At 40.9% G+C, this 27,576-nt stretch overlaps 1 protein-coding gene across 5 annotated transcripts; it reads left to right on the top strand.

Moving 5' to 3' along the window:
* Positions 1 to 65: 65 nt before the first annotated feature.
* On the top strand, positions 66 to 27,178 carry RAD51AP1 (RAD51 associated protein 1). Of its 5 annotated transcripts, none has more exons than XM_032646624.1 (9): positions 66 to 232; positions 8,579 to 8,628; positions 10,419 to 10,560; positions 13,246 to 13,355; positions 15,298 to 15,384; positions 15,888 to 16,037; positions 20,131 to 20,292; positions 23,221 to 23,370; positions 25,545 to 27,178. In XM_032646624.1, the coding sequence occupies exons 1-9, from the start codon at positions 216 to 218 to the stop codon at positions 25,673 to 25,675; spliced, it is 999 nt and encodes a 332-aa protein (XP_032502515.1). In that variant the 5' UTR covers positions 66 to 215; the 3' UTR covers positions 25,676 to 27,178. The 5 variants fall into 5 exon arrangements, with proteins under 5 accessions (XP_032502515.1, XP_032502514.1, XP_032502516.1 ...); XM_032646623.1 differs by having other exon boundaries at positions 84 to 232; positions 13,246 to 13,370; XM_032646625.1 differs by lacking the exon at positions 25,545 to 27,178 and adding an exon at positions 24,363 to 25,140 and having other exon boundaries at positions 84 to 232; positions 13,246 to 13,370.
* The last annotated feature ends 398 nt before the right edge of the window (positions 27,179 to 27,576 follow it).

Below are 27,576 nucleotides of genomic sequence, written 5' to 3'. Positions count from 1 at the left end.
GGCAGACCGGATGCGGAAGGGCGGTGCTTGGAGGGGGCGTGAACTAACGCGCGCTTCTCAGAGCGCATGCGCGCCCGCGGGGATGGCCGGAGAGGATTGGAGGACTGGCGGCGCGGCGGAGAGTTTCGAGTCTGGTTTTGCGCGGGAATTGGAGCGGCCGCCGCCGCTGCCGACAGGAGGCTGCGAGCTGCAGGTTTCCAGCCTTGGAGGGGACCATGGTGCGGCCTGCGAGGTGAGTAGTTCATGGCATCCGGCGCGGATGGGGAGGAAGGGCAGGAGGACGCTGTAGGCCGCGTCACCTGCATGGGATGGAGGGAAGGGCCCGAGGACCAGAGTAGCGATGGTGGGACCGACAGCTAAACGCTCTAGACTCCAGGGAGAGCTGCCGCTCCTCGGAAAGGTCCTAGCATCCAAGCTGTTTCCTTCTCTTGGCTCCTTTGACAGTTACTGCCGTTTATTTTACCCACCCCGTTCAAATAAGGCCTGGTTATAGCGTTTTGCATTTCCCCAGCTTCTGCTTACATGTTATTTCATTTGTTCGTCCCTATACTTCTTTGAGATAGAAAGTTTGGGTCTCCCTATTTTATCAATTTAAACTTCTGGGCACGAAAGCCAGTTTAGCTGAGTCACACAGCTAGTGAGTTACAGGATAACACGCAAGCCTAAGCCAGCTGGCGCCAGATCCTCTGTGTTTTCCATTAAATGTACTGTTTGAAACTATTGCTCCAGTTAACCTCAGTTGAGCACCATGGAGGCCTAGGGTCAGCCGTTTATTTAGTAGAGTTTTGAATATATTTACTTTTGTGCTGGAGGTATATATTTACTAGGTGCTGGAGGTTGCAGTCTAGTCAAGGAATGAAGTTAGGAGATGGAAAATAAACATGGCAATGTGAGAGAGAGTGAGAAGGAGGAAAGCCCTACTTTAATTTTAATTTTTTAAAAAAATTCTATTGAAGTATAATTACTTATAATGTTGTGTATCTGGTGTACAGCAAAGTGATTTAGTTTTATATATACATATATATACTTTTTCATGTTCTTTTCCATTCTGGTTTATTACAGGATGTTGAATATAGCTCCCTGTGCTATACAGTAGGTCCTTGTTGTTTATCTATTTTATTTATAGTAGTTTGTACCTGCTGATCCCAAACTCTTAATTTATCCCTCCCCATCCCCTTTCCCCTTTGGTAACCATGTTTGTTTTCTATGTCTCTGAGTCTGTTTCTGTTTTGTAAATAAGTTCATTGGTATCATATTTTAGATTCCACATATAAGTGATATCATATGGTTTTTGTCTTTCTTTTTCTGACTTACTTCACTTACTATCATAATCTCTAGGCCCAGCCATGTTGCTGCAAATGTCATTATTTCATTCTTGTTGATGGCTGAGTAATATTCCATTGTATATGTATACCACACTTCTTCATAAATACATCTGTCAGTGGACATTTAGGTTGCTTCCATGCCTTGGCTATTGTAAATAGTGTTGCTATGAACATTGGGGTGCATGTATCTTTTCGAATTAGAGTTTTCTCCAGGTATATGCCCAGGAGTGGGATTGCTGGATCATATGGCAACTCTATTTTTAACAAGAATATGCTTGGCTTTAATATCCTGTGTGAGGCGATGATGAGAAGGATGCATAAAGCACGCACATCTATGATGGTTGTCTTAAGAAAAACAACTTGCGAGGTTGTTTGAGTTGTGAGCCTCTTTTTCATAGAACACCATTTCCACTTGAAATAACAACTGACTGACAAACTGGGTTATTCACACTTGGGTAGTTGGCAGAAGCTAAAAATGAAAACTAGAGTCTCATTTAGTGCAGGGGAAGGAGGAAGGAAATTATTTTATTCACTTTGAATATCACTTTCTTCTATTGCCCTCTAAAGTAGTGTAAAATTCATTTTCAGGTGTCAAGTACAAAGACACTCACCGTGTTTTAAATGTCCATTGCATAATGAACACTATTTAATATTGTGGGAGATAAAAGAAAATGGCTTTCAGTGTCAAGAAGTTTATAATCTAATAGGGAAGACAGAATGCATGTATAAAACAAAAGAATACATACAATAGGAACTTCTAAATGCCCAACAGCAATTAAACACTGTATAAACTTTGAGTGTTAATTATAATGATTATTCTTACTTTATGTGTTACCTACATTAACTTTCTTCCTTATCAGGTATATCCAGTATAGTTATACTTCCTTATCAGGTATATCCAGTATAGTTATACCTTTTTGAGATAATGCTAAATCCTTGCTGTAAAATGTAAATCATGTTTTTAATTTATATATTCTTTTTATTCTTTTTACTGCTCATTTCCCTACATCTTTTTTAAAATTTAATTTAATTTATTTTTTTATACAGCAGGTTCTTATTAGTCATGCATTTTATACACATCAGTGTATACATATCAAGCCCAATCTCCCAATTCATCCCACCCCCACCCCCACTCCCCCGCCACTTCCCCCCCTTGGTGTCCATAGGTTTGTTCTCTATGTCTGTGCCTCAATTTCTGCCCTGCAAACTGGTTCATCTGTACCATTTTTCTAGGTCCCACATATATGCATTAATATACGATATTTGTTTTTCTCTTCCTGACTTACTTCACTGTGTATAACAGTCTCTAGATCCATCTACGTCTCAAAAATGACCCAATTTCATTCCTTTTTATAGCTGAGTAATATTCCATTGTATATATGTACCACAACTTCTTTATCCATTCGTCTGTCGATGGGCATTTAGGTTGCTTCCATGACCTGGCTATTGTAAATAGTGCTGCAATGAACATTGGGGTGCATGTGTCTTTTTGAATTATGGTTTTCTCTGGGTATATGCCCAGTATTGGGATTGCCGGATCATATGTTAATTCTATTTTTAGTTTTTTGAGGAACCTACATACTGTTCTCCATAGTGGCTGTATCAATTTACATTCCCACCAACAGAGCAAGAGGGTTCCCTTTTCTCCACACTCTCTCCAGCATTTGTTGTTTGTAGATTTTCTGATGATGGCCATTCTGACTGGTGTGAGGTGATACCTCACTGTAGTTTTGCTTTGTGTTTTTCTAATAATTAGTGATGTTGAGGAGCTTTTCATGTGCCTCCTGGCCATCTGTATGTCTTCTTTGGAGAAATGTCTATTTAGGTCTTCTGCCCATTTTTGGATTGGGTTGTTTGCTTTTTAATATTGAGCTGCATGAGCTGTTTATATATTTTGGAGATTAATCCTTTGTCCGTTGATTCGTTTGCACATATTTTAAAAAAAAATTTTTTTTTTTTTTTGTGGTACGCAGGCCTCTCACTGCTGTGGCCTCTCCCGTTGTGGAGCACAGGCTCCGGACACGCAGGCTCAGCGGCCATGGCTCACGGGTCCAGCCGCTCTGCGGCATGTGGGATCTTCCCGGACCAGGACACGAACCTGTGTCCCCTGTATCGGCAGGCAGACTCTCAACCACTGCGCCACCAGGGAAGCCCTATTTTCTCCCATTTTGAGGCTTGTCTTTTCATCTTGTTTATGGTTTCCTTTGCTGTGCAAAATCTTTGAAATTTCATTAGGTCCCATTTGTTGATTTTTGTTTTTATTTCCATTACTCAAGGAGGTGGATCAAAAAAGATCTTGCTGTGATTTATGTCAAAGATTGTTCTTCCTATGTTTTCCTCTAAGAGTTTTATAGTGTCCAGTCTTACATTTAGGTCTCTAATCCATTTTTTTTTAAATTTTATTTATTTATTTATTCATTTTTGGCTGTGTTGGGTCTTCGTTTCTGTGCGAGGGCTTTCTCTAGTTGTGTTGAGCAGGGGCCACTCTTCATCGCAGTGCGCGGGCCTCTCACTATCGTGGCCTCTCTTGTTGCGGAGCACAGGCTCCAGACGCGCAGGCTCAGTAGTTGTGGCTCACGGGGCTAATTGCTCCGCGGCATGTGGGAACTTCCCAGACCAGGGCTCGAACCCTTGTCCCCTGCATTAGCAGGCAGATTCTCAACCACTGCGCCACCAGGGAAGCCCCCTCTAATCCATTTTGAGTTTATTTTTGTGTATGGTGTTAAGGAGTGTTCCAATTTCATTCTTTTACATGTAGCTGTCCAATATTCCCAGCACCACTTATTGAAGAGACTGTCTTTTCTCCCTTGTATATCCATTGCCATAGATTAGTTGACCATAGGTGCGTGGGTTTATCTCTGGGCTTTCTACCTTGTTCCATTGATATGTGTTTCTGTTTTTGTGCTAGTTCCATATTGTCTTGATTACTGTAGCTTTGTAGTATAGTCTGAAGTCAGGGAGTCTGATTCCTCCAGCTCCATTTTTTTCCCTCAAGACTGCTTTGGCTATTCGGGGTCTTTTGTGTCTCCATACAAATTTTAAGATATTTTGTTCTAGTTCTGTAAAAAATGCCATTGGTAATTTGATAGGGATTGCACTGAATCTGTAGATTGCTTTGGGTAGTATAGTCATTTTCACAATGTTGATTCTTCCAATCCAAGAACATGGTATATCTCTCCATCTGCTGGTATCATCTTTAATTTCTTTCATCAGTGTCTTATAGTTTTCTGCATACAGGTCTTTTGTCTCCCTAGGTAGGTTTATTCCTAGGTATTTTATTCTTTTTGTTGCCGTGGTAAATGGGAGTGTTTCCTTAATTTCACTTTCAGATTTTTCATCATTAGTGTATAGGAATGCAAGAGATTTCTGTGCATTAATTTTGTATCCTGCAACTTTACCAAATTCATTGATTAGCTCTAGTAGTTTTCTGGTGGCATCTTTAGGATTCTCTATGTATAATATCATGTCATCTTCAAACGGTGACGGTTTTACTTCTTTTCCAGTATGTATTCCTTTTATTTCTTTTTCTTCTCTGATTGCCGTGGCTAGGACTTCCAAAACTATGTTGAATAATAGTGGTGAGGGTGGACATCATTGTCTTGTTCCTGATGTTAGAGGAAATGTTTTCAGTTTTTCACCATTGAGAATGATGTTTGCTGTGGGCTTGTCATATACGGCCTTTATTATGTTGAAGTAAGTTCCTTCTATGCCTACTTTCTGGAGGGTTTTTATCATAAATTGGTGTTGAATTTTGTCAAAAGCTTTTTCTGCATCTATTGGGATGATCATATGGTTTTTCTCCTTGAGTTTGTTAATATGGTGTATCACATTGGTTTGACTATATTGAAGAATCCTTGCATTCCTTGGATAAACCCCACTTGATCATGGAGTATGATCCTTTTAATGTGTTGGATTCTATTTGCTAGTATTTTGTTGAGGATTTTTGCATCTATATTCATCAGTGATATTGGTCTGTCATTTTCTTTTTTTGTAGTATCTTTGTCTGGTTTTGGTATCAGCGTGATGGTGGCCTCATAGAATGAGTTTGGGAGTGTTCCTTCCTCTGGAATTTTTTTGAAGAGTTTGAGAAGGATGGGTGTTAGCGCTTCTCTAAATGTTTGATAGAATTCACCTGTGATGCCATCTGGTCCTGGACGTTTGTTTGTTGGAAGATTTTTAATTACAGTTTCAATTTCATTACTTGTGATTTGTCTGTTCATATTTTCTATTTCTTCCTGGTTCAGTCTTGGAAGGTTATACCTTTCTAAGAACTTGTCCATTTCTTCCAGGTTGTCCATTTTATTGGCATAGAGTTGTTTGCAGTAGTCTCTTAGGATGCTTTGTATGTCTGCGCTGTCTGTTGTAACTTCTCCTCTTTCATTTCTAGTTTTACTGATTTGAGTCCTCTCCCTCTTTTTCTTGATGAGTCTGGCTAATGGTTTATCAATTTTGTTTATCTTCTCAAAGACCAGCTTTTAGTTTTATTGGTCTTTACTATAGTTTTCTTTGTTTCTATTTCATTTATTTCTGCTCTGATCTTTATGATTTCTTTCCTTCTCCTAACTTTGGGTTTTGTTTGTTCTTTCTCTAGTTCCTTTAGGTGTAAGGTTAGATTGTTTATTTGAGATTTTTCTTGTTTCTTGAAGTAGGCTTGTATAGCTATAAACTTCCCTCTTAGAACTGGTTTTGCTGCATCCCATAGGTTTTGGATCGTTGTGTTTTCATTGTCATTTGTCTCTAGGTATTTTTTGATTTCCTCTTTGATTTCTTCAGTGATCTCTTGGTTATTTAGTAACGTATTGTTTAGCCTCCATGTGTTTGTGTTTTTTACGTTTTTTTCACTGTAATTCATTTCCAAACTCATAGCGTTATGGTCAGAAAAGATGCATGATATGATTTCAGTTTTCTTAAATTTACCGAGGCTTGATTTGTGACCCAAGATGTGATTTATCCTGGAGAGTGTTCCATGCGCACTTGAGAAGAAAGTGTAATCTGCTGGTTTTGGATGGAATGTCCTATAAATATCAATTAAATCTATCTGGTCTATTGTGTCATTTAAAGCTTCTGTTTCCTTATTTGTTTTCATTTTGGATGATCTGTCCACTGGTGTAAGTGAGGTGTTAAAGTCCCCCACTATTATTGTGTTACTGTCAGTTTCCTCTTTTAGAGCTGTTAGCAGTTGCCTTATGTATTGAGGTGCTCCTATGTTGGGTGCATATATATTTATAATTGTTAAATCTTCTTGGATTGATCCCTTGATCATGATGTAGTGTCCTTCCTAGTCTCTTGTAACATTCTTTATTTTAAAGTCTGTTTTATCTGATATTAGTATTGCTACTCCAGCTTGTTGTAGAGCTGGTTTGATGGTGCTGAATTCTCTTAGCTTTTGATTGTCTGGAAAGCTTTTGATTTCTCCATCGAATCTGAATGAGATCCTTGCCAGGTAGAATAATCTTGGTTGTAGGTTCTTCCCTTTCATCATTTTAAGTTTATCATGCCACTCCCTTCTGGCTGGTAGAGTTTCTGCTGAGGAATCAGCTGTTAACCTTGTGGGAGTTCCCTTGTATGTTATTTGTCATTTCTCCCTTGCTGCTTTCAATAATTTTTCTTTTTCTTTAATTTTTGCCAATTTGATTACTATGTGTCTCAGCGTGTTTCTCCTTGGGTTTATCCTCTCTGGGACTCTCTGTGCTTCCTGGACTTGAGTGGCTATTTCCTTTCCCATGTTAGGGAAGTGTTTGACTATAATCTCTTCAAATATTTTCTCAGGTCCTTTCTCTCTTCTCCTTCTGGGACCCCTATAATGCGAATGTTGTTGCATTTAATGTTGTCCCAGAGGTCTCTTATGCTGTGTTCATTTGTCTTCATTCTTTTTTCTTTATTCTTTTCCGCAGCAGTGAATTCCACCATTCTGTCTTCCAGGTCACTTATCCGTTCTTCTGTCTCAGTTATTCTGCTCTTGATTCCTTCTAGTTGTAGTTTTCATTTCAGTTATTGTATTGTTCATGTCTGTTTGTTTGTTCTTTAATTCTTCTAGGTCTTTGTTAAACGTTTCTTGCATCTTCTCAATCTTTGCCTCCATTGTTTTTCCGAAGTCCTGGATCATCTTCACTATCATTATTCTGAATTCTTTTTCTGGAAGGTTGCCTATCTCCACTTCATTTAGTTGTTTTTCTGGGGTTTTATCTTGTTCCTTCATCTGGTACATATCCCTCTGCCTTTTCATCTTGTCTATCTTTCTGTGACTGTGGTTTTTGTTCCACAGGCTGCAGGATTGTAGTTCTTCTTGCTTCTGCTGTCTGCCCTCTGGTGGATGAGGCTATCTAAGAGGCTTGTGCAGGTTTCCTGATGGGAGGAACTGGTGGTGGGTAGAGCTGGCTGTTGCTCTGGTGGGCAGAGCTCAGTAAAACTTTAATCCACTTGTCTGCTGATGGGTGGGGCTGGGTTCCCTCCCTGTTGGTTGTTTGGCCTGAGGCAACCCAGCACTGGAGCCTACCCGGGCTCTTTGTTGGGGCTAATGGCAGACTCTGGGAGGGCTCACGCCAAGGAGTACTTCCCAGAACTTCTGCTGCCAGTGTCCTTGTCCTCAAGGTGAGAGACAGCCACCCCCTGCCTCTGCAGGAGACCCTCCAACACTGGCAGGTAGGTCTGGTTCAGTCTCCCCTGGGGTCACTGCTCCTTCCCCTGGGTCCCGATGCACATACTACTTTGTGTGTGCCCTCCAAATGTGGAGTCTCTGTTTCCCCCAGTCCTGTCAGAGTCCTGCAATCAATTCCCGCTATGCTTCAAAGTCTGATTGTCTAGGAATTCCTCCTCCCACTGGCGGACGCCCAGGTTGGGAAGCCTGACGTGGGGCTCAGAACCTTCACTCCAGTGGGTGGACTTCTGTGGTATAAGTGTTCTCCAGTCTGGGAGTCACCCACCCAGCAGTTATGGGATTTGATTTTACTGTGATTGCGCCCCTCCTGCCGTCTCATTGCGGCGTCTCCTTTGCCTTTGGATGTGGGGCATCTTTTTTGGTGAGTTCCAGAGTCTTCCTGTCGATGACTGTTCAGCAGTTAGTTAGTTGTGGTTCTGGTGCTCTCGCAAGAGGGAGTGAGCGCACGTCCTTCTACTCCGCCATCTTGGTTCAGGGCCTTAATTTATATATTCTTAAGGGAATCCAAACATATTTTTATTTACTCAAGACTATTAATGACCTTAAAGAATGGAGGTGACATTTGTGTAAATGAAAATTTCTGCTTTGTTCACAGGCACAAGAAGCCAGTGAATTACTCCCAGTTTGAGGACTCTGACAGTGATGGTAAGTAGAGCTTCTTATGTCTTCTTTAAAGATTTGGAAATTTATTTCCTCACAGTCTATAGGATATATGTGTGTGTGTGTGTGTGTGTGCGTGTGTGTGCGTGTGTGTGCGTGTGTATGGCTACAGTATGGTTAGTACCAATTGCATATGAGGTTGGCCTGGAAAAAGAATATTCTAAGCACTTAGGATACCTATGTTGATAATTACACTGACAAGAATTATTGGCATAAATCATAACCAAATAGGGCAGGTAAAATGGCTTTTTAGATCTAAACTCTGTGAGGTCCATGTTTCTCATGTGGGATTTGTACCCTTTTATCCCTTACTCTAAGAAGAACACATTGTCTTTCTGAGATACAAATGTGTTACAGAATATAATGTGAAATCCCCATTAATTGTACAATAAAACAAGACATTGAAAAAAGATCAGGCATAAACTTTACCCTATTGTGTTATATATATATATATATATATTTGCTTGTCTCTGCTATTAAGAGAACTTTGGTCAAAAAGTTTGAGGAAACATTGTTAGATTACATTATACTTAAAGGTAAGTTTTGTGTTTCTTTCTTAGACCATTGGAGTTTTCTGCAGGTCAGATATTTAGTAATTCCTCAGTTTGAAGGAATCTGTTTTTCACCTTGAGCCCAGTCTTACATGTGTCTAATACTTGGGAGAAAAGAGCATAGGGTATAACTTCTAGCTTTTTAATTATTGTCATCAATCTGTCACTAAATTGTTATAAATTGCTGGTTGTATTCTGGAGACTGTGGCGTGGGGGTGGGGGGCGAGTCACAAATTATTATATTCCTACCTGGGGAAGCATAAAAGAGACGACAGGTATTAATAAATGCGAAAGTGCGTGATTCAGACTACACACACATGAAGGTATGCATACGTGTGTCATGTATGAGTTAGAACGCTAGAGCAGCAGTCTTAGCTTGAGTGTCAATAGAAGAACACCTCACTTCTGAGGATTGGTAGGACAGAAGACTCTGGGAGAACAGAATGGGCTGGAAAAGAGCATCCCTTTGCCAAAATCATTTTCTTCCACTTATCAATATGATAAAATTATAAAGGGAATTTTAATAATTTTTCTAATGGTTTTACAGATTTTTAATTAATTGTTCTTTTCTCTGCCACTCGCACATACTAGCTTAGTTGCCTTTGCAGCTTTTTGGGGGATTAGTTTTTGGTAGATTGATATTTTTAAAACTCAAGGCCACTAAAACAAAGTTGAGAAGCTTGAGGGAGAATAAAGACAAACAGTATACCAACAGTATTTTTTAAACTGTGGAAAGCAAACAATTTGCTTATCTTTGCTTGTTTTTCTTTTTTTAATTAATTAATTTATTTTTGGCTGTGCTGGATCTTTGTTGCTGCACACAGGCTTTCTCTAGTTGCGGTGAGCTAGGGCTACTCTTCGTTGCCGTGCACAGGCTTCTTATTGCAGTGGCTTCTCTTGTTGCGGAGCACGGGCTCTAGGCGTGCGGGCTTCAGTAGTTGTGGCACGCGGGCTCTAGAGCGCAGGCTCAGTAGTCGTGGTGCACAGGCTTAGTTGCTCCGCGGCATGTGGGATCTTCCTGGACCAGGGCTCGAACCCGAGTCCCCTGCATTGACAGGTGGATTCTCAACCACTGTGCCACCAGGGAAGCCCCAGTTTGCTTATCTTTAAAACTTGAACACACATGGTAATGAATCTCAGCTACCAAGAAGGTAATTTTATTTATTTCTTCCTAAGGAAAAGCAATTTCACATATTCTTTTATTTTTAATTCACACATGAATAGATGATTTTGTTCCTGCAACCGCACCGTTAAATAAAAAATCCAGAACTACACAAAAGGAGTTAAAACTAGAAAAACCAGAACCTAAACTGAAGACTCTCCAGGAAAAAGACATCCCACTACAAGAGAAAACCCCTAAAAAAAGGTGAGAGGTAAGACATACAGTACATATGACATTAGGTGTGTTAATTTAAAGGAGAGATAAATTCCAATTCTTGGTCTAAATTAGAATTTGAGCAGTATCATGGGTCTTATTTTATTTAGTGCATGTAGGAGAACAGGGATGTACCATTAATCCCCTTCTGACTTTCCGAACTTCTTTAAGTTCACCAATGTATGAGGAAATATCCATTTAAGTATTAAGACGATCATAATTACCAAGTTTAGAAGGTATGACTTGCATTTACAAGACCTAGTACCTGTCTCTGAAGTCCTCAGGTTTTACAAGACTACTTTGTTAAAAATTACATTTGTAAGGACAGTTTTATAAAATTTAAAACCACGTATCTATAACGTATGAGATGATGGATGTTCCCTAAACTTCTTGTGGACATCATTTCATGATGCACGTAAGTCAGATCACTGTGAATCACTGTGTTGTACACCTTTAACTTATGCAGTGCTGGGCGTCAATTATATCTCAGTAAAACTGGAAGAAAAAAATTAAACTATGTATTTTTCTAGAGATAAAAAATATTTTCTCTTTATCTTACTGAGTTTTGTCCAGCAGTGAGCAGGACCTGTGGTTTCCAGACCCACCCTGGAGTTCCATTAGTCAGTACCAAGAGAGAGGGTAAAATGAGGGAAGGAAGCCCCAAGAGGCCCCAAACTTGCACTATGGGGAGGAGATGGGCAGAGGAGGGATACTGACAAATGGAACGTGGGACGTGTGATGCTTTACTCCTACAATAAATGTGAGGGAAGTTAATTAACGTAGAGAGACTTAGCCCATGTCCTTCTCCTTACTTTTTTCTTTTTTGTTTTTGAGCTTCTTGTACTACCTTTAAAATATAGTTAACAAAACAACCAATGGATGGGAGAAAATATTTGCAAATCATAGAACCCATTAGGGACTTGTATCTGGAATATATAGGGAACTCTTACAGTCCAACAATAAAAAGAATAATGAACCAAGTTAGAAATGGGCAAAGGATTTGAATAGACACTTCTTTAAAGAATATATGCAAATGGCCGATAGCACATGAAAAGATGCTCAACATCCCTCGCCATCAGGGAAATACAAATCAGAACCACGATAAGATAACATGTCACGCACAGAGGGCAGAAGGACAGACAACAGCAAGTGTTGAGGAGGATGTGGAGAAATGGAAACCTCACACATTGCTGCTGTGAATACGAAATGGTGCAGCCACATTGGACAACAGAGTAGCAGCTCCTTGAAATAAACAGTTATTATATGACCCAGCCTAGGTATATACCCAAGAGAAATAAAAATCTCTGCCCACACAAAAACCTGTACATGAATATTTATAGGAGCATTATTCATAATAGCCAAAAAATGGAAGTAATCCAAATGTTTATCAACTAATGACTGGATAAGTGAAATGTGATATATCCATACAGTGGAATATTATTCAGCAATAAACAGAAATGAAGTACAGGGAGGGGGAAGGGAGACGCAAGAGGGAAGAGATATGGGGATATATGTATACGTACAGCTGATCCACTTTGTTATAAAGCAGAGACTAACACACCACTGTAAAACAATTATACTCCAATAAAGATGTTAAAAAAAAGAAATGAAGTACTGATATATGCTACAACATGGATGAACCTTGAAAACATTGTAGGGAGCCAAAGAAGCTGGCACAAAAGGCCACATGTTATATGGTTCCAGTAATACGAAATGTCCGGAATAGACAAGTCCATAGAAACAGAAAGTAGATTAGTGGGTGCCAGAGGCTGGGGAGGGGGAAACGGGGACTGACTGCTGGTGGATATGAGGTTTCTTTTTGGGTTGATGAAAGTGTTCTGAAATTACATAGTGGTGATGGTTTCACAGCTCTCTGAATATACTAAAAACTGCTGAATTGTATGCTTCAAAAGGGTGGATTTTATACTGTGCGACTTATATCTCAATAAAATTGTGATTTTAAAAAATAAATCCTTCAAGGTGCATTCAGTATTACCTCCTTTACGTAGCCTTTTCTTACCTTCACACCTTTTCACACCTTTCTTTGCTTTCTCTTCCTCTCAAGCACTATAGCACTCTTGACCGCCTTGAACAGGAGACGTGATAGTCTTTTTATATTGGGTAATTATTATGGGACTTGTTTTCCTACCTCCTCATTAACTGCAGACTTTTTGAGGGCACTTTTAATATCCTGTCTAGTGCAATGCCTCACGGAGTAAGTACTTGCTGAAATATTTGTCAAAGTCCAGATTGGGCGGAACAGATGTTTAAAAAAAAAAAAAGGAATTTCAGTTTAATAAAAGAGCTATAACAGCTGTCTAAAGAGGTGTGGATGAGGTCAAGGAACATTTCTAAGCGGAAGTGATGTTTGAGCCACGTCCGTTCTCAGTTGGGCAGGTGCTTCCCACCGGGACGGAGCTGGTGGTGAGGAAGAGACATCACAACGAAAGGGACATTGTCACGTGATGCTCCTACTTCAAATCTGTTCTGCTGGGACCAACATGACACTTAACATTTCAGGAGGCTTAACTTGTTAAGGAGCAATTATGATCATGATTACTGTTGAAGAACATCTTTCTGAGGTTGGAAAGAAACTCTTAGTCACTGAGGAAAATCTCAGATTTTAGTTGAGATTGATAGTTTACAAACTCATTATTGTTTGTGTGTCTATTTTAGAATGCCTTTAGATGATAAGCTCTACCAGAGAGACCTAGAAGTCGCACTGGCTTTATCAGTGAAGGAACTTCCAGCCGCCACCATTGATGTGGAGGAGTCTCAAGATAACAGTAACTTTATTTTCGATAATTGTCTTTAAAACCTTCTTATTGCTTTTGCCATCATTTCGTTGGATGAGCCTTTACAGAGGGAAGAATGTAGTTTTAAAACTTTGGACTAAAAAAGGAGCAATTTGCAGAGGGTGCCGTTGGAGTCAGTTGTTTATTCAGTTGCATAAATCTCATCCACACATAAATGCCTCTCGGCCTAACACTCAGATCCAACTGGAGGACGGGGGCTGTGACCCTGCGTGTCCAAAGCTCATCTTTATATGCAGTGAGAATTTAATTTCATGATCAAGTAAATTGGCCTAAACATCCGAGCAACCCACCTTCTTTCTCCAAATTCAGATTAGTTAAACACAATCTAATGGTGGTCATTTTTATTATTGACAGAGGCTAAAGGTACTAGTTTGGTTAGCAGGCTCGGTAGACCTGATAGATTTATGACTGCTGGCTTTATCTGTGGATTGTCCTCCGTGGATTTTTCTGGCAGTTGGTCAGCAGATGGCAACATTGATATTCTGGAGAAGCAGAAATCATTATTCCCGGAAAAGACATTCAAATTGCTCAGTTGCTTTTTGGGTTAAACTGCTTTGGCCTAACTTCTTTTATCTTGGAGGATGGTTTTAGCCCATTTGCTTATTTAGGGGTATAGATGTTTAAGTCAGTAGTGCCTCCTGTTTGAGAATAAGTGAGATAGTGTTGATTAGGGGGCCCTTTTAGTCATCGGGAGTCAAAAAAACTGAAAAAGAGAATTGTCATGTATCTAAAACTGAGAAAATGAAAATCTCTCTCCTGTAAGAGATCGTGGCATTGTACAGCAAGGTTTCCTTGGAAGTACCACTTCTCCGAGAGTAATAGTACCAATCATCATGACTTAAAGTTCTCTTAAAATACTCTCGATCATTTTAAAGTTGTGATAATGATTGAAGAGTCTTTACATTAGTAAGAGCACAGATCTGCCGACACAAAAATGATAGTTAATATTTGTCCACTGTTTCCTTTGTGCTGGGCACCACAATGAGCAATTTCCACATTCAGTCAACATTTAATTCCCCACAGTAGCCTCATTTAATCCCCACACTGTTTTTTTTGGTTTGGGGTTTTTTTTTGGCTGCGTTGGGTCTTCGTTGCTGTGCATGGGCTTTCTCTAGTTGCGGCGAGCGGGGGCTGCTCTTCCTTGCGGTGCACGGGCTTCTCACTGCGGTGGCTTCTCTCGTTGTGGAGCACGGGCTCTAGGCACACGGGCTCAGTAGTTGTGGCTCGTGGACTCTAGAGCACAGGCTCAGTAGTCGTGGCAGACGGAGTTTGTTGCTCCACGGCATGTGGGATCTTCCTAGACCAGGGCTCAAACCCGTGTCCCCTGCATTGGCAGGCGGATTCTCAACCACTACGCCACCAGGGAAGCCCCGCAGACTGTTTTTATCTCCACATTATAGATGAGGAAATTAGGTTTTGTAGAGGATAAGCAACTTTCCCCTGGTATATTGCCGATTTAAGAGCCTGAATTTGAACTTAAGTCTGATTAAAGTTTGTGTGATTTCAGAGCCAAAACTTCTAAACATATGTTAGCCTCGTCAAGTAAAGTCACTGTGCTAGTTTGAGCCTGGATCAGCAGTCCCCAACCTTTTTGGTGCCAGGGACCGGTTTTGTGGAAAGCAGTTTTTCCACGGGGGGGAGGGGGGAGAATGGTTCAGGCCGTAATGCGAGCGATGGGCAGGGATAGGGAGCGTCTGTAAATACAGATGCAGCTTCGCTCACTCGCCGCTCCCCTCCTGCTGTGCGGCCCAGTTCCTAACAGGCTGCGGGCCGGCACCAGTCCACGGCCCAGGGGTTGGGGACCCCTGGTCTGGATCACTTATCTGTATCTAAATGGTATTAGATTTTAGCGCTTATCTTCCTATTTCTAGACATTGGTTGATTAGGGTGCTTTCTTCTTCCTTATATTTAGACATTGACAGACATGGCAATAGTGAAACAGAAGCAATGAGTGAGTCTCCTCATATCTCCAATTGCAGTGTAGCCAGTGATTATTTAGGTAAGTTTTTGATATTAATAATATTTTTTCCATTGACATTTTCTAACTCTTATTTAAATTCCTGAAACTGTAACTAGAACCAAGGTCTTCACATTTGTGAAGTTTCTCTTCACCCCTTCTCCTTTGTTTCTTTCTGTTTTAGTTTTCCTCTCTTTTAACTGCAGACCCAGTTTCTTCCCTGGTGGAGGGTCACGACTACCCATGGCTTCTAGTTGACATCAGTTGAACACTGAAGAAAGGGGCTCTATCTTCCCAGCTCCAGTTTGAAAATTCTTGGGGAAAGACTCTTTCAGTGTGGGCCTTGGACTTTTGCTTAACTCAGACTGTTGCCAGGAGACTGATGTTTTATGATTGACCCAGATTGGGCTGTGTGGTCTGTTACTAGAAGCACAGGAAGGACAAAGCTGGGCAAATAACAAGAGCAGGTGTAATAGACGTCTACTCCACAGTCCTTTAAATGTTACCTGGCACAAAAAGTTTCGTTGATTTTTTTTATCCTGAAGATCTGGATAAGATCACTGAGGAGGGTGATTCCCAGGGTTCTCAGCGGAGAAGAAAAGCGGCATCCCAAGCCGTGGTCCAGCAGAGGAAGATTCTTTTGGAAAACAGCGACGGCGACGGTGCCGATGACTCCGAACCAGACTTTGCAACTGGTAGGTTATGTCCTAACTCCAAATTAACCCTGTGGAGAGTCAGTAGAAAGTTCTTGGAGACCATGCACGTATGCAAAGCACCGCTAAGCGTTTGGTGTGTGCAAACTTGAGTAATGCACAGGACAGTTCAATTCAGCTATGGCATTTGGGGGAAAAGCTTTATGTAGAGGTGACCTTTAAGCTGTGCCTTGAAAAATGAGTAGCATTTAGGGGTGAAATAGCACTTCTGACTGATAGAAGGACATAAACAAGAGAACAGGCAAGTGCACATACAAGAGGTCAGTGGCGCTGGAGGTTCCTCAAAAAACTAAAACTAGGACCACCTCAGGATCCAGCAGTTCCACTCCTGAGTATTTATCCAAAGAAAACAAAAGCACTAATTAGAAAAGAGATCTGCACCCGCATGTGCACTGCAGCATTATTCACAGCAGCCAAGATGAGACAGAAACCTAAGTGCCCGTCAGTGGATGAAGGGATAAAGAGGATGTGGTATGTGCGTGTGTCCACACACACACACACTGACTATTACTCAGCCATAGAGAACATGCCATTTGCAGCAACATGGGTGGACCTAGAGGGCATCGTGCTAAGTGAAGTAAGCCAGACAGAGAAAGACAAAAACTGTATGATTTCACTTGTATGTGGAATCTAAAAAACAAAACCAATGATCAGACAAGAAAACAGAAACGGTTACAGATGCAGAGAACAAACAGGTGGTTGCCTGAGGGGAGGAGGGTGAGGAGAGGAAAGAAATAGTTGAGGGAGATTAAGAGGGACAGACTTCCAGTTGCAAATTAAATGAGTCATGGAATGTACAGTGTGGGGAATATACTCAATAATTATGTAATATCTTTGTGTAGTGACAGATGGTAACTAGCTTATCGTGGTGATCATTTTGAAATTTATAGAAATATCGAATCACTGTGTTGTGTACCAGGAGCTAACACGGTGTTTTAGGTCAATTATACTTCACAAACAAACAAATTCATGGAAAAAGAGATCACGTTTGTGGTTACAGAGGCAGGTGTTGGGGGAGGGGGAATGGGATGGAGGCAGTCAGTAAGTACACACGTGCAGCTATAAGATAAATAGGCACTAGGGATATAACGTACAACAGGACGAAGATGATGAGCACAGCTGTGTGTTGCATATGAAAGTTAAGAGAGTAAATCCTAAGAGTTCTCATCACAAGAAAAACAATCTTTTCGATTTCTTTAATCTTGTGTCTGTGAGATGATGGAGGTTCACCAAACTTCTTGTGATAGTCACTTCACGATGTACGTAAGTCAAATCGTTATGTTATACACCTTAAACTTACACAGTGCTGCATGTCAGTTATATCTCAGTAAAGCTGGAAGGAACAAGAGAAAAAGACATAGAAACACACACACACAGAGTTCAGTGAGGTTTGCAGGGAAGGGGGAATGTGGTGGAGGCTGGAGAGGCCGCCTGGCGCCACATCGTGAAGGGTCTCCAGCCTGCTTTACCTTAAATGGAAGGACAGACATGTTCCCCGATACACTCAGTGTACTGCAGGGAGCAATACTACCAGTTTATTTCCATCTGCCCTGAGCCAGGAATGACTCACTCTGCCATCCCCTCAGAGCTGGTTGTTTATCATACTTGAATGTGCTGCTGGATTCATTTCAGACAACCTGAGTTATCTGGGACAGGGTCCCTTCTTTAAGTGACATTTCAGAGTTTTCCTTCTGCACTGGCTCACCCTAGATGAGAAGAGAAAGGAACTTCTGTGACCTTCAGTGGGGAAAGAAAAGTGAAAGTGGAGAGAATCAAGGCTTTTCTTAAGGACAGCTAAAGATACCCCAAATCTATAACCTGAGTGTCTGGGCCTTCCAGATTTCCCAGTATGAGATGCTAATGACTTGGGATTCTGGGAGCTCCATTTCCCCACCTCCAATTTATTTAAATAGCATGATAGCCCGCTCCTACAGTTACCCTCTCAAGCCAAGAAAAGAACACATGAGATACCGTAACTGTTGGGGTTATAGGAAACTGTATCCTCCTAGATTCTATAGTCTGAAATTTTGGAGAAACTTCTCCACTGCTTGCCCTCCCTGAACCTAGATCCTCTTGGGAATCCAGAAATAATAATATTTGATTTTGCAAGGTACTATATATAGCGGCCTTCATGTGATCTGCTGGCCTTATATGGTGAATTCTGTATAACACGGTAACTATTATGTGAATACATGGGTTGATTATCTGTTTTTAAAATTTTATTTGTGTGGGAAGAATGATAGAATAAGGACATCACAATTTGAAGATTGTAATGACATTGTTGATTTAGACAAAGATCATCAATAGAAGGCTGACGAGGATCTTTACAATGGAGAATTCAGGCCGGCGTCAGCTGAACCAACCAGGAGTGGGGCAGCCATACATTCTGTGCTTTCTGATATGACTGACATAATATGGAGAACAGAGCATCACCTATGATGTGTATTCTTGCCCCAAAAAGTAATAATAATAATAATGTGAGCTTGATTCTCATTGAGCCTTGAGAAAATCCCAGCTCACAGGAAACGCAGGAGTAAGTGAAATGACACCATGAGGAAGAAAACAGACCAATCCAGAATGTAGGCATTCCATAGGACAACTGACCTGGTTGCTTCACCATGTCAAAGGCATGGGGGAAAAAGGGATGGGATGTTGCTCTATATTAAAAGTGATTAATACAGGCTGGATAGAAGATGATTCCAAGAAACTATTGTTGATATCATTAGATATGATAATGACGTGTTTTTTATAAGTCCGTGTTTTTTAGAGATGCATTCTGAAGTATGTAGAAATGTAATAATGCAGTACCTTGGGTTTATTTTTATATACTCTGAGAAGGAAAGGGAAGAGAAGATAGATAGATGAAACAAATGTTGCAAAATATTGATGATTATCTACTGTAGAGTATGTTTGAAATTTTTCATATATATTTTTTTTTACATAAAATATATTATTCCATGTAGATAGTTAGGTAGGTATTATATATGGTGGGTATGACAGTGGTTATCTCTGAGTGAGGAGATTTGGGCATGGGCTTTCTTCTTCCTTGATACTTTTTTGGTATGGTCGGCATTTTCTACAGTAAGCATGTACTGCACTTCTAATGTATAAAAGAGTGTAAAAAGGTTTTTTATGAATATAGGGCTAATCCTTATTTACACTTAATTTTCAGAGTTTAGTATTTATAGGACATGATTTTCTGATCCTCTCTTCCCCCCAAAAATAGAAGAATCATTGCTTAACTCTCGAGTATTCTTTATGCTTTTTTCCAGAAGCTGTAGCACTTAACACATTCCATCACTGGCTTGTATCACCCCATGCAGAATAGAAGGGAGTTTGTGGGAAATCAGAGGTGTGTCCCAGGTGAAATCGCACGCAGGATCGTCAGTTAGGATGCTTATGGTGCGGTCAGTCTCTTCTCAATTCCCAGTGGGTTTCTGTTCATGTTGAAGTTGGTGTGATTAAGGAGAGGCATACGGCTATTATCACCATCAAGGCTATCGTTGCGGAAGAGCAAATGTTACACCCAACCATTCTTCTCAAAAGTTGCTGAGTTAAACTGGTAAAATCAGAAGCAAGGATTACTGACGGGAGATTAACGATAATAGCAATAGCAAGCAATGCTCTTCTGTTCGCTCTATGCCAGGTGTTATTCTCTACCTATATTAACTCACTTAATCTGCGCAACAGCCCCGTGGTGCAGGTTTTAGGGTTCTCCCTATTTTATACATAGGAAACTGAGGCACGGTGAGGTTAGGGACCCGTCTCAGGTCACACGACGCGTCAGTGGAGGGGCCAGGATGCGGACGCAGGCACCATGCATTGTTTTGCTCCTGGACACAGCGCAGCACAAAGGGGCCCAAGAATCTGGTGCAGAAGATCAAGTTGAGGCACTAGAAGCCTCACCATTTTTTTTTTTTTTTTTGCCACGCCGAGCGCCATACGGGATCTTAGATCTTAGTTCCCCGGCCTGCAGTGGAAGCGTGGAGTCCTAACCACGGGACCGCCAGGGAGGTCCTAGAAGCCTCACTTTTTAGAACTTTGTAGAGATGAGGTGTGTGATCTTCCGTTCCAGGCGAGGGTTCTGAGGACGACTCCGATTTTAGTGAGAGTGAAGATGATGAAAGTTTCCCTGTGAGAAAAAGTAAAGTTAAAGAAATTAAAAAGAAAGAAGTGAAAGGGAAATCTCCAGCTGAAAAGAAAGAGAAGAAAGCCAAATCCAAACGGCATGATGCGGGTAAGAGCAGTCCCTCATATGTCACTTCACATATGCTTGCTTACTTACCATGCTTCTCTCACCTTTGCCTTTAGTCTCCTTAACCTTTCGCCAGCGTTCGTTTCTTGTTAAGATCGGTGGAGGAGAGCAGGCTGGGGTGGGGAAGGCAGAAGGTCAGATAGGGGCACTGACCCCCCCCAACCCTTCCAACACGGACTGTTTGCCCCCTTCATGCTGGGCCTCCCTCTGAGTGGCTCCCGTCACCTGCATTTCACAACGACAAAACCGAGGCTCCGAGAGGTTAGACTGTTTGTTGGAATTCTTATAGCTGATAAGCGAGGGGCTAGAATTTGCACCCAGTCTTGTCCATTCAGAGCGTAAATCTGTCCATTAGACCACATTTTCTCCACACGATTAAACGGGGAAGTTGGCGTGAGTCTCATTTTCTGCTGTTGCTCGTGACTCAGTCTTTGCGTTGAGAGCGCTTTTGTCATGTGTTTAGGGCCCTGTGGTTTCTTCAGAATGAATTCAGTTAGGAGAAACCAGTTTTACAATAAAACTTGTGGAATTTGTGAAGACTTGAATGTGGAATATTTGTTTCTTGTGTAAAAGAAGTTAGGATATTTTTGAGTTCATAATATACATTAGATTATTGTAAAATATAACTTCCTTTAACCTGCTTTGTTTTACTTATAGATATTTTTATGTCTTGGTGGTTTAATATATGTACTGTTTGAAACCAAACTTTCCATTATTCAGACCCATTCATTAAGGGTGGGCGTTGCTCTCACCTTAAATAGCATGGTGCTGAGTACTGGTGCAACTAAGAAATGAGGACTAAGTACTGATTGAGTCGTATTCCTCCCACCACTGTATTCTCAGTTAGCCAGGTTTTAATTGGTGTCTTTTTGCAATTAGCAAATTCATCTGGTTTCCAGAAATTAGATTTTAAATGTAGGGGTTTTTAGAGATAAAGCTGTGTATTAGTTTCCAATCGCTGCTGTGAAAATTTATCACAAATTTAGTGTTTTAAATCAGCACAAATTTATTACTTTACCGTTCTTCAGGTCATAGGTTCAAAATTTTCCTCACTCGGCTAAAATCAAGCTGCTGGCAGAGCTCTGTTCCTCTGTGGAAGTTCAAGGGGAGAAGAACCCCCTTTCCTGCCTTTTCTAGCTTCTAGAGGTGCCTGCTCTCTGACAGGTGGTCCACTTCTCCCTTCAGAGCCATCACATAACTCTCTCGTTCTGCTGCTTCTCACTTGCACTTATAAGCACCCTTGTGAGGACACTGGGGCCATCGGATAAGTCAGGATAATCTCCCCATCTCCAGATCCTTAATTTAGTCACACCTGCTAAGTCCCTTTGCTGTGTAAGGTAACATGTGCACACATTCTGGGAATTAGGAGACAGGGCTCTTTAAGGGACCGCCTACCACAAACTGATACGAAAAAGTCATTGACAGTAGGAAGAAAACCTAACATGAATATATTTCATATTTTCTTCAGATGTTTGTTTATGCTTGCTCACCAAAACATTCTAAAAACTAACGATAAAATTTCAGTTTCCAGGTTGGAGTTTGCTGCTTAAAGTCTTCCATATACCCTGGAGCAAGTTGCTTCCCGTGTGTAATGTTAGAAGTAAAGTTTAACAGCTAAATAAGGAGATTAAGAATTTGGAAAGGTGGATTATGTTTCTAGTCCCACTAATAATGTACTGATAACCTCTAAGCGTCTCTGACCTGGCAGGTGTTATAATTTTTCCCTGAATAGAGAAAATTGCAAGAGCTATGGTGTCCAATATGGTAGCCACTAGCCAAAGTAGCTCTATCATATTTAAATTAATTAAAATTAGATAAAATTTAAAAGTCAGTTCCTTGGTTTTGCTAACCACATTTCAAGTGCTCACTAACTGTATGTGGCTTGTGGCTACCGTATCGGACAGCACGAAATACAGGACGTTCCCATCACGGCAGAAAAGTCTGTGGGATGGGGCTGACCTAGAGAATGTAGATGTCAACGTTAAGAAGAGTGTGTAGTGAAAATGTTCACATGCACGTGCACGTAGATGCCACTTAGGTGTCTCAAAGCAAACATTATCTGAAAGTGAATTTGTATTCTGCTTCTCCTCCCTCCATCAAAAACAAACCAACAAAAGATCCAAACCCGCTCCCATTCTGTGTTCATTCTCTGGGTAAATGGTGCCATCAGATGGTGTGTTCCTGACAGGAACTTGCCAATCACGATTATTCCCTCATCTCCAGCACGCCTCCCCCTTCTGATTACTAAAAGCCATCCACTCTGCTGTTTTCCCTCCTTTCTCCCCCTTAGTTCAGGCCCTGATCCCCTCTCACCTGGGTTACCATAGAGCCGTCTAGGTGGTCTGCTTTTACACTGCCCTCGGCAAGATGCTTCTAGATGTAGGTTCCCTGCCCCGTGACCACCCCTAAAGTCTGTCGTCTCTCTCACCACGTTGCACCGTGCGCACCTCTGTGCTTCTCCGCCCTCTTTCTACTAGAGTCTAGTGATTGGACCGTGAATTCCTAGAGCCTGATAAAATGTCTCACTGACATATTCCGATGAGACACTATTGTGTGATGATGACAAGTGTGGACTCTGGACTCAGACACTTACTAGCTCTCAAACTACAGGCAGATTGTTTAACCTCTCTGTTTCCTTAACTGACAGTATGGATAGTCAGTTCTGTATCGGAGTTGCTCTAAGGGTTACAGGTAATGTATATGATATGCTTACCATACTTCCTAGCATGTAATGCTCATTAAAGATGGCTATTCTTAGACTCTCAATAAATGTTGATTAATGAGTTTTTCAAATTTATGATTCTGCTTCTTTAATTCTTATAAGCTTATGTAACTTGACAGTTTTCACGCATACATGCTAGACTTTATCTTCCTCTGTGACCCCTCTTCTATGTATATTTTTCAAATAAGTGACTTCAGTAGATTCTGCTCCTGCTGCTGTCAAGTCAGAATCTTGGCCCTCACCGAAAAAGGTGTCTTCTTCTTCAGAGGCTACTAGGAAGCCGTTACAAATACGAAGTCCTCCAGCTGAAAGCAAGAGACCTAAGTGGGTCCCACCAGGTATGGTATATTTATTTACTGCTCAAGGGCAGGGGCTTGGAAAATTACCACGAGTAGATTTGTTTTTTCTTAGTTGTAAATGTTACATATGAACACTTGCTCATATTATTTTTTAAAATTTATTTTTATTTTATTTAAAAAAATTTTTTTGGCTGTGTTGGGTCTTCGTTGCTGCGCACGGGCTTTCTCTAGTTGCGGCGAGCAGGGGCTACTCTTCGTTGCGGTGCGCGGGCTTCTCATCGTGGTGGCTTCTCTTGTTGCAGAGTGTGGGCTCTAGGCATGTGGGCTTCAGTAGTTGCAGCATGTGGGCTCAGTAGTTGTGGCTCACAGGTTCTAGAGCGCAGGCTCAGTAGTTGTGGCACACGGGCTTAGCAGCTCCGCGGCATGTGGGATCTTCCCAAACCAGGGCTCGAACCCGTGTCTCCTGCATTGGCAGGCGGATTCTAAACCACTGTGCCACCAGGAAAGTCCCGGAAGATTAGTTATTGAAATAATGAAGCCCTGTCAGTTCAAGGATAATCCTTAGTGTAATCCTTATGAGAATAATTAGGGATTCCACAACAAAAGAATTTTAAAAGTATTGATATAATGACTGTAGAAATTTGAAGGTAGCATAAGCAAAAAGATGAAAAAGAAATAATGGATTGATGGGTAAAGAGTCATGTCATAAAACACGAAGTGCTTATTAATTTATTGTGGGGAAGGGCCGGGCAGGTGACAGAGGTGAGGGAATTGGGCCTGGGGAGGAAGCGTGAGTGAGTGGACGTTGCTGCCCTCGAGAGCGCGAGCCCTCTGGAAGGAAGCCGCCGTTCCTTTGCTCCACCTGGTTGTTAACATGCAGGATTATGGGCCTCGGATTTCCACGTCTTGAGTTTTTCAAGAGAAGCCAGAAGTACAGGTTTTAGTGTGAAATCTCCTAGTTCTTAAAAGTAGACTTTTTAAAACACCATGTGGACCAAACAGTATATCTGAGAGCAGGATTTGACCCTCAGGTTGCCAGCTAGCCTCCTGTCTTATACGAATGTGAGAAGACCAGCAAGATTCCAATGGGAAAATGAGCCAAGGACATAACACACCATTGCCCCCAAGAAGTACAACTAGAAACCAATATGCAAAGAATTGCAGCCTCGCTGGTAATCACGGAAATGTAAATTAAAATAATAAAATACTGTTTTATACCTCTCAAACTAGAAAATTATAAAGCTGTATCAACCAGTGCACTCTGGGTTGTGGGGTAGCAGTTATAATTATTTATTATAAATTTATAATCCCTTTACCGGACAGCTTGACAGGAGCCATAAAAATAAATCGATCTTTTGACTTAGGAACTAATCTCGGGAATTTATCCTTAAAAAGAATTCAAAAGAAGGAAAAGTAGTAAGTGGTCAGTAGTAAGTGATTTCTTTATAGCCATTTATAGAAAAGTGAAAAACCAGAAACAACCCAGAAGTTTGTTGTAGGAACTTGATCAATATGTGGCCCGTATGTGCACCTAAGAATGCTGATCAGATGGCTGGAGGCGTGGAGATGCTCGTGAAACCTCTATGAATGGTGATCAGATGGCTGGAGGCACGGAGATGCTCGTGAAACCTCTGTATGGAAAAGTACACACACACTTGTACTTCTTACAGTTAAAATCATGACCAGCTACGGACATACGTGTGGATAAATTCTGAACTTTAATACTCGCTGGAAATGATTGCTGTATTAGAGTGGTAGCATAAATGAAACTAGTATAAATAAAGAAAAACGGTGTTTGTCATATTAAAAGTTATGTGATATTTGAAAAAATAGATCCTGTAAGGAGTACTTGTAAAAGTTGCAGAATTTTGTAAAAATGCGTTAGATTTTGCTACTACTTTAGACATTACAATTCCATTCATTTTTTTATGTCTTTACAATCAGTGTTCTTTGCTCCCAACTTTCCTATTTAACTTTCGCATTTAAAGTTTTGGTGTCATTACCTTGGCCTCTGAGGATGTTTGAAAATATGCAATGCTATATATTTTCTGCTCTTTAGTACTTCCCATTCTTTTGATCTCATATGTAACTTGATGGAACCTGCATAGCAGAATAACGCTTAACTCCTTTTTTTGGCCTCTTCTGTTTTATAAACTGACCGTTGTTACGAGATTTCTGACGTTCTCAGCATCAGGTGATCTGTCTTTTTGCAGCGGTGTCTGGAAGCAGCAGCCGTAGCCCACTGGCAAGAGTGTCTGTGAAGTCTCCAACTCAGAGTCTCCGCCTTGGCTTGTCCCGATTAGCACGAGTTAAACCTTTGCATCCAAATGCTGCTAGTAGCTGAGTGTAGTGGCAAGAAAATGTTTGATCAAGAAGATCTCACTTTTATAAGCATGTTTATATTTGTGTTTATATTTGAGGAGGGTATTGTAACATAAATGAATCCTTTAAAGTTGTATAAATGATCTCTACCTGTTTTGTGATTGTTCTCTGAAAAGCTGTCTGAGACGTCAGTAAGAGGTTTGTTTATAAGAATTGTCTTGGAATGTCATCCCCTTCTGAAGAGCATATTCTCTTTCCCTTTATATGTATATAATAAGTCACTGTCATTACGTGGCTGTCAGTTTGACATGGAGGATGTCCCCGTTACATGTTGTTCTTTCCTAGTAACATGCCCGATGCTTCTCTGGCTTTGTCTAGTTTATGGCACCTGAAATTTAACTGTGCAGAGTTTATCTGGCAAAAGGAAAATTCCCATTTCTCCCAGGAGACATTTCTGAAATCTTATAACTTACTTAACCTGCATTGTCAGTTTTGTTGCAATGATGTTTCATATTTTAGCCAAATGTTTTTATATTGAGAATTCAGAATAATTTTCCATGTTAAAACAGTTGCTGGGCTTCCCTGGTGGCGCAGTGGTTGAGAGTCCGCCTGCCGATGCAGGGGACACAGGTTCGTGCCCCGGTCTGCGAAGATCCCACATGCTGCGGAGCGGCTGGGCCCGTGAGCCGTGGCCGCTGAGCCTGCGCGTCCGGAGCCTGTGCTCCGCAACAGGAGAGGCCCCAACAGTGAGAGGCCCGCATACCACAAAAGAAACAAAAAAACCCAAAACAGTTGCTATACTATAGCGTATGTCTCCTACTTCGAAGTAGATGGTTAGATAGCAAATAGAATTTTGTGACATTTTATGGAGCCCTCATTGTCAAAACCTTTAATAAAAGCGAAAAGGTTGTGATATGCACTTTTCCTTGATGCTAATGCATCCATCTGTCTCTGTCTACATTTCATGATAAAATGAGTGCTTTGCAAAAAAATGTTAGCCTTTTTGTTGTAAATATAAAGGGGAAGAGCTGTTTCTTAAAGTCGTCACTTTACATTAAGCCCGTGCTTTAGAGGGTGGCTGTCAAGTACTTGTCACCCCTATTGTATTAGATAGTACAGCCCTTTAGGAAGCTTAGATCCTAATTCACTGGGAGTAAAAATAGTGATACTTATTTATGGTGAGAACTTCAACCAAACCAAATTTCAATTTTTAATAAAAATATTTTGAATCATGTTAACCATTAAAAAATATATAATACTTAGCTCAGTTCTTCTCGGTTAATGAAATATCTATGTTAATGTGAAGATAAGTATTTAGAATTATGATTAAAGTGATGATTTTATGTAGGAATTATGGTCCTACTGCTATTATATATTTTTTTTCTTATCGAGTGTATATTTTCTACTGTCTTACACCCCCTCACCTACCCCGCCCCACCCCCTCTTGGAAACATGTTTCCCAGGGACACGGTATTGAGGTACTCTGTATGCAGCTGTTTAACAATAAACATTTATTAAGAGCCTACCCTGTGTTAGTACTAATATCATTAATTAGTCATCTGGACCAGCTTGATGAACCTGGACCAGCTTGATGAACCTGTTTTCTCTATGCTATTGATATTAGTACTTTCCACTGAAAATTACCTTAATGTGTGTCAAAACTGGCCTTGCAGAAAGCACTCATGACCTTTCTGTTGCCAAACCCAGGGTACACTTTCTCACCTTATCTTATAGACCCTATTCATTATACCCTGCTTAGTACATTTTATTTCTGGGCCCGTATGACACCATTCTTTTGTACTTTTCTCCCTGCCTCGCTGCCTATCTTCATTGTTTGTGGCTTGCTAATCTTTTGTGTCATCTACACCCACAGCTCTCACTACCATACCATATTCTGTGAGATTCCATTCTTTTCCCCCCTGG

This window comes from Phocoena sinus, chromosome 10, assembly GCF_008692025.1.
Source record: "Phocoena sinus isolate mPhoSin1 chromosome 10, mPhoSin1.pri, whole genome shotgun sequence".
Taxonomy (NCBI): Eukaryota; Metazoa; Chordata; class Mammalia; order Artiodactyla; family Phocoenidae; genus Phocoena; species Phocoena sinus.
This window is presented reverse-complemented; position numbering and strand designations above follow the sequence as displayed.

What these genes read in the sequence shown, in the direction of transcription:
- RAD51AP1 (XM_032646623.1), top strand. An exon ending in TGTAGCCAGTGATTATTTAG is followed by an intron (nt 15,385 to 15,887) that starts GTAAGTTTTTGA and finishes TTTATCCTGAAG; the next exon opens with ATCTGGATAAGATCACTGAG. An exon ending in CGAACCAGACTTTGCAACTG is followed by an intron (nt 16,038 to 20,130) that starts GTAGGTTATGTC and finishes CTTCCGTTCCAG; the next exon opens with GCGAGGGTTCTGAGGACGAC.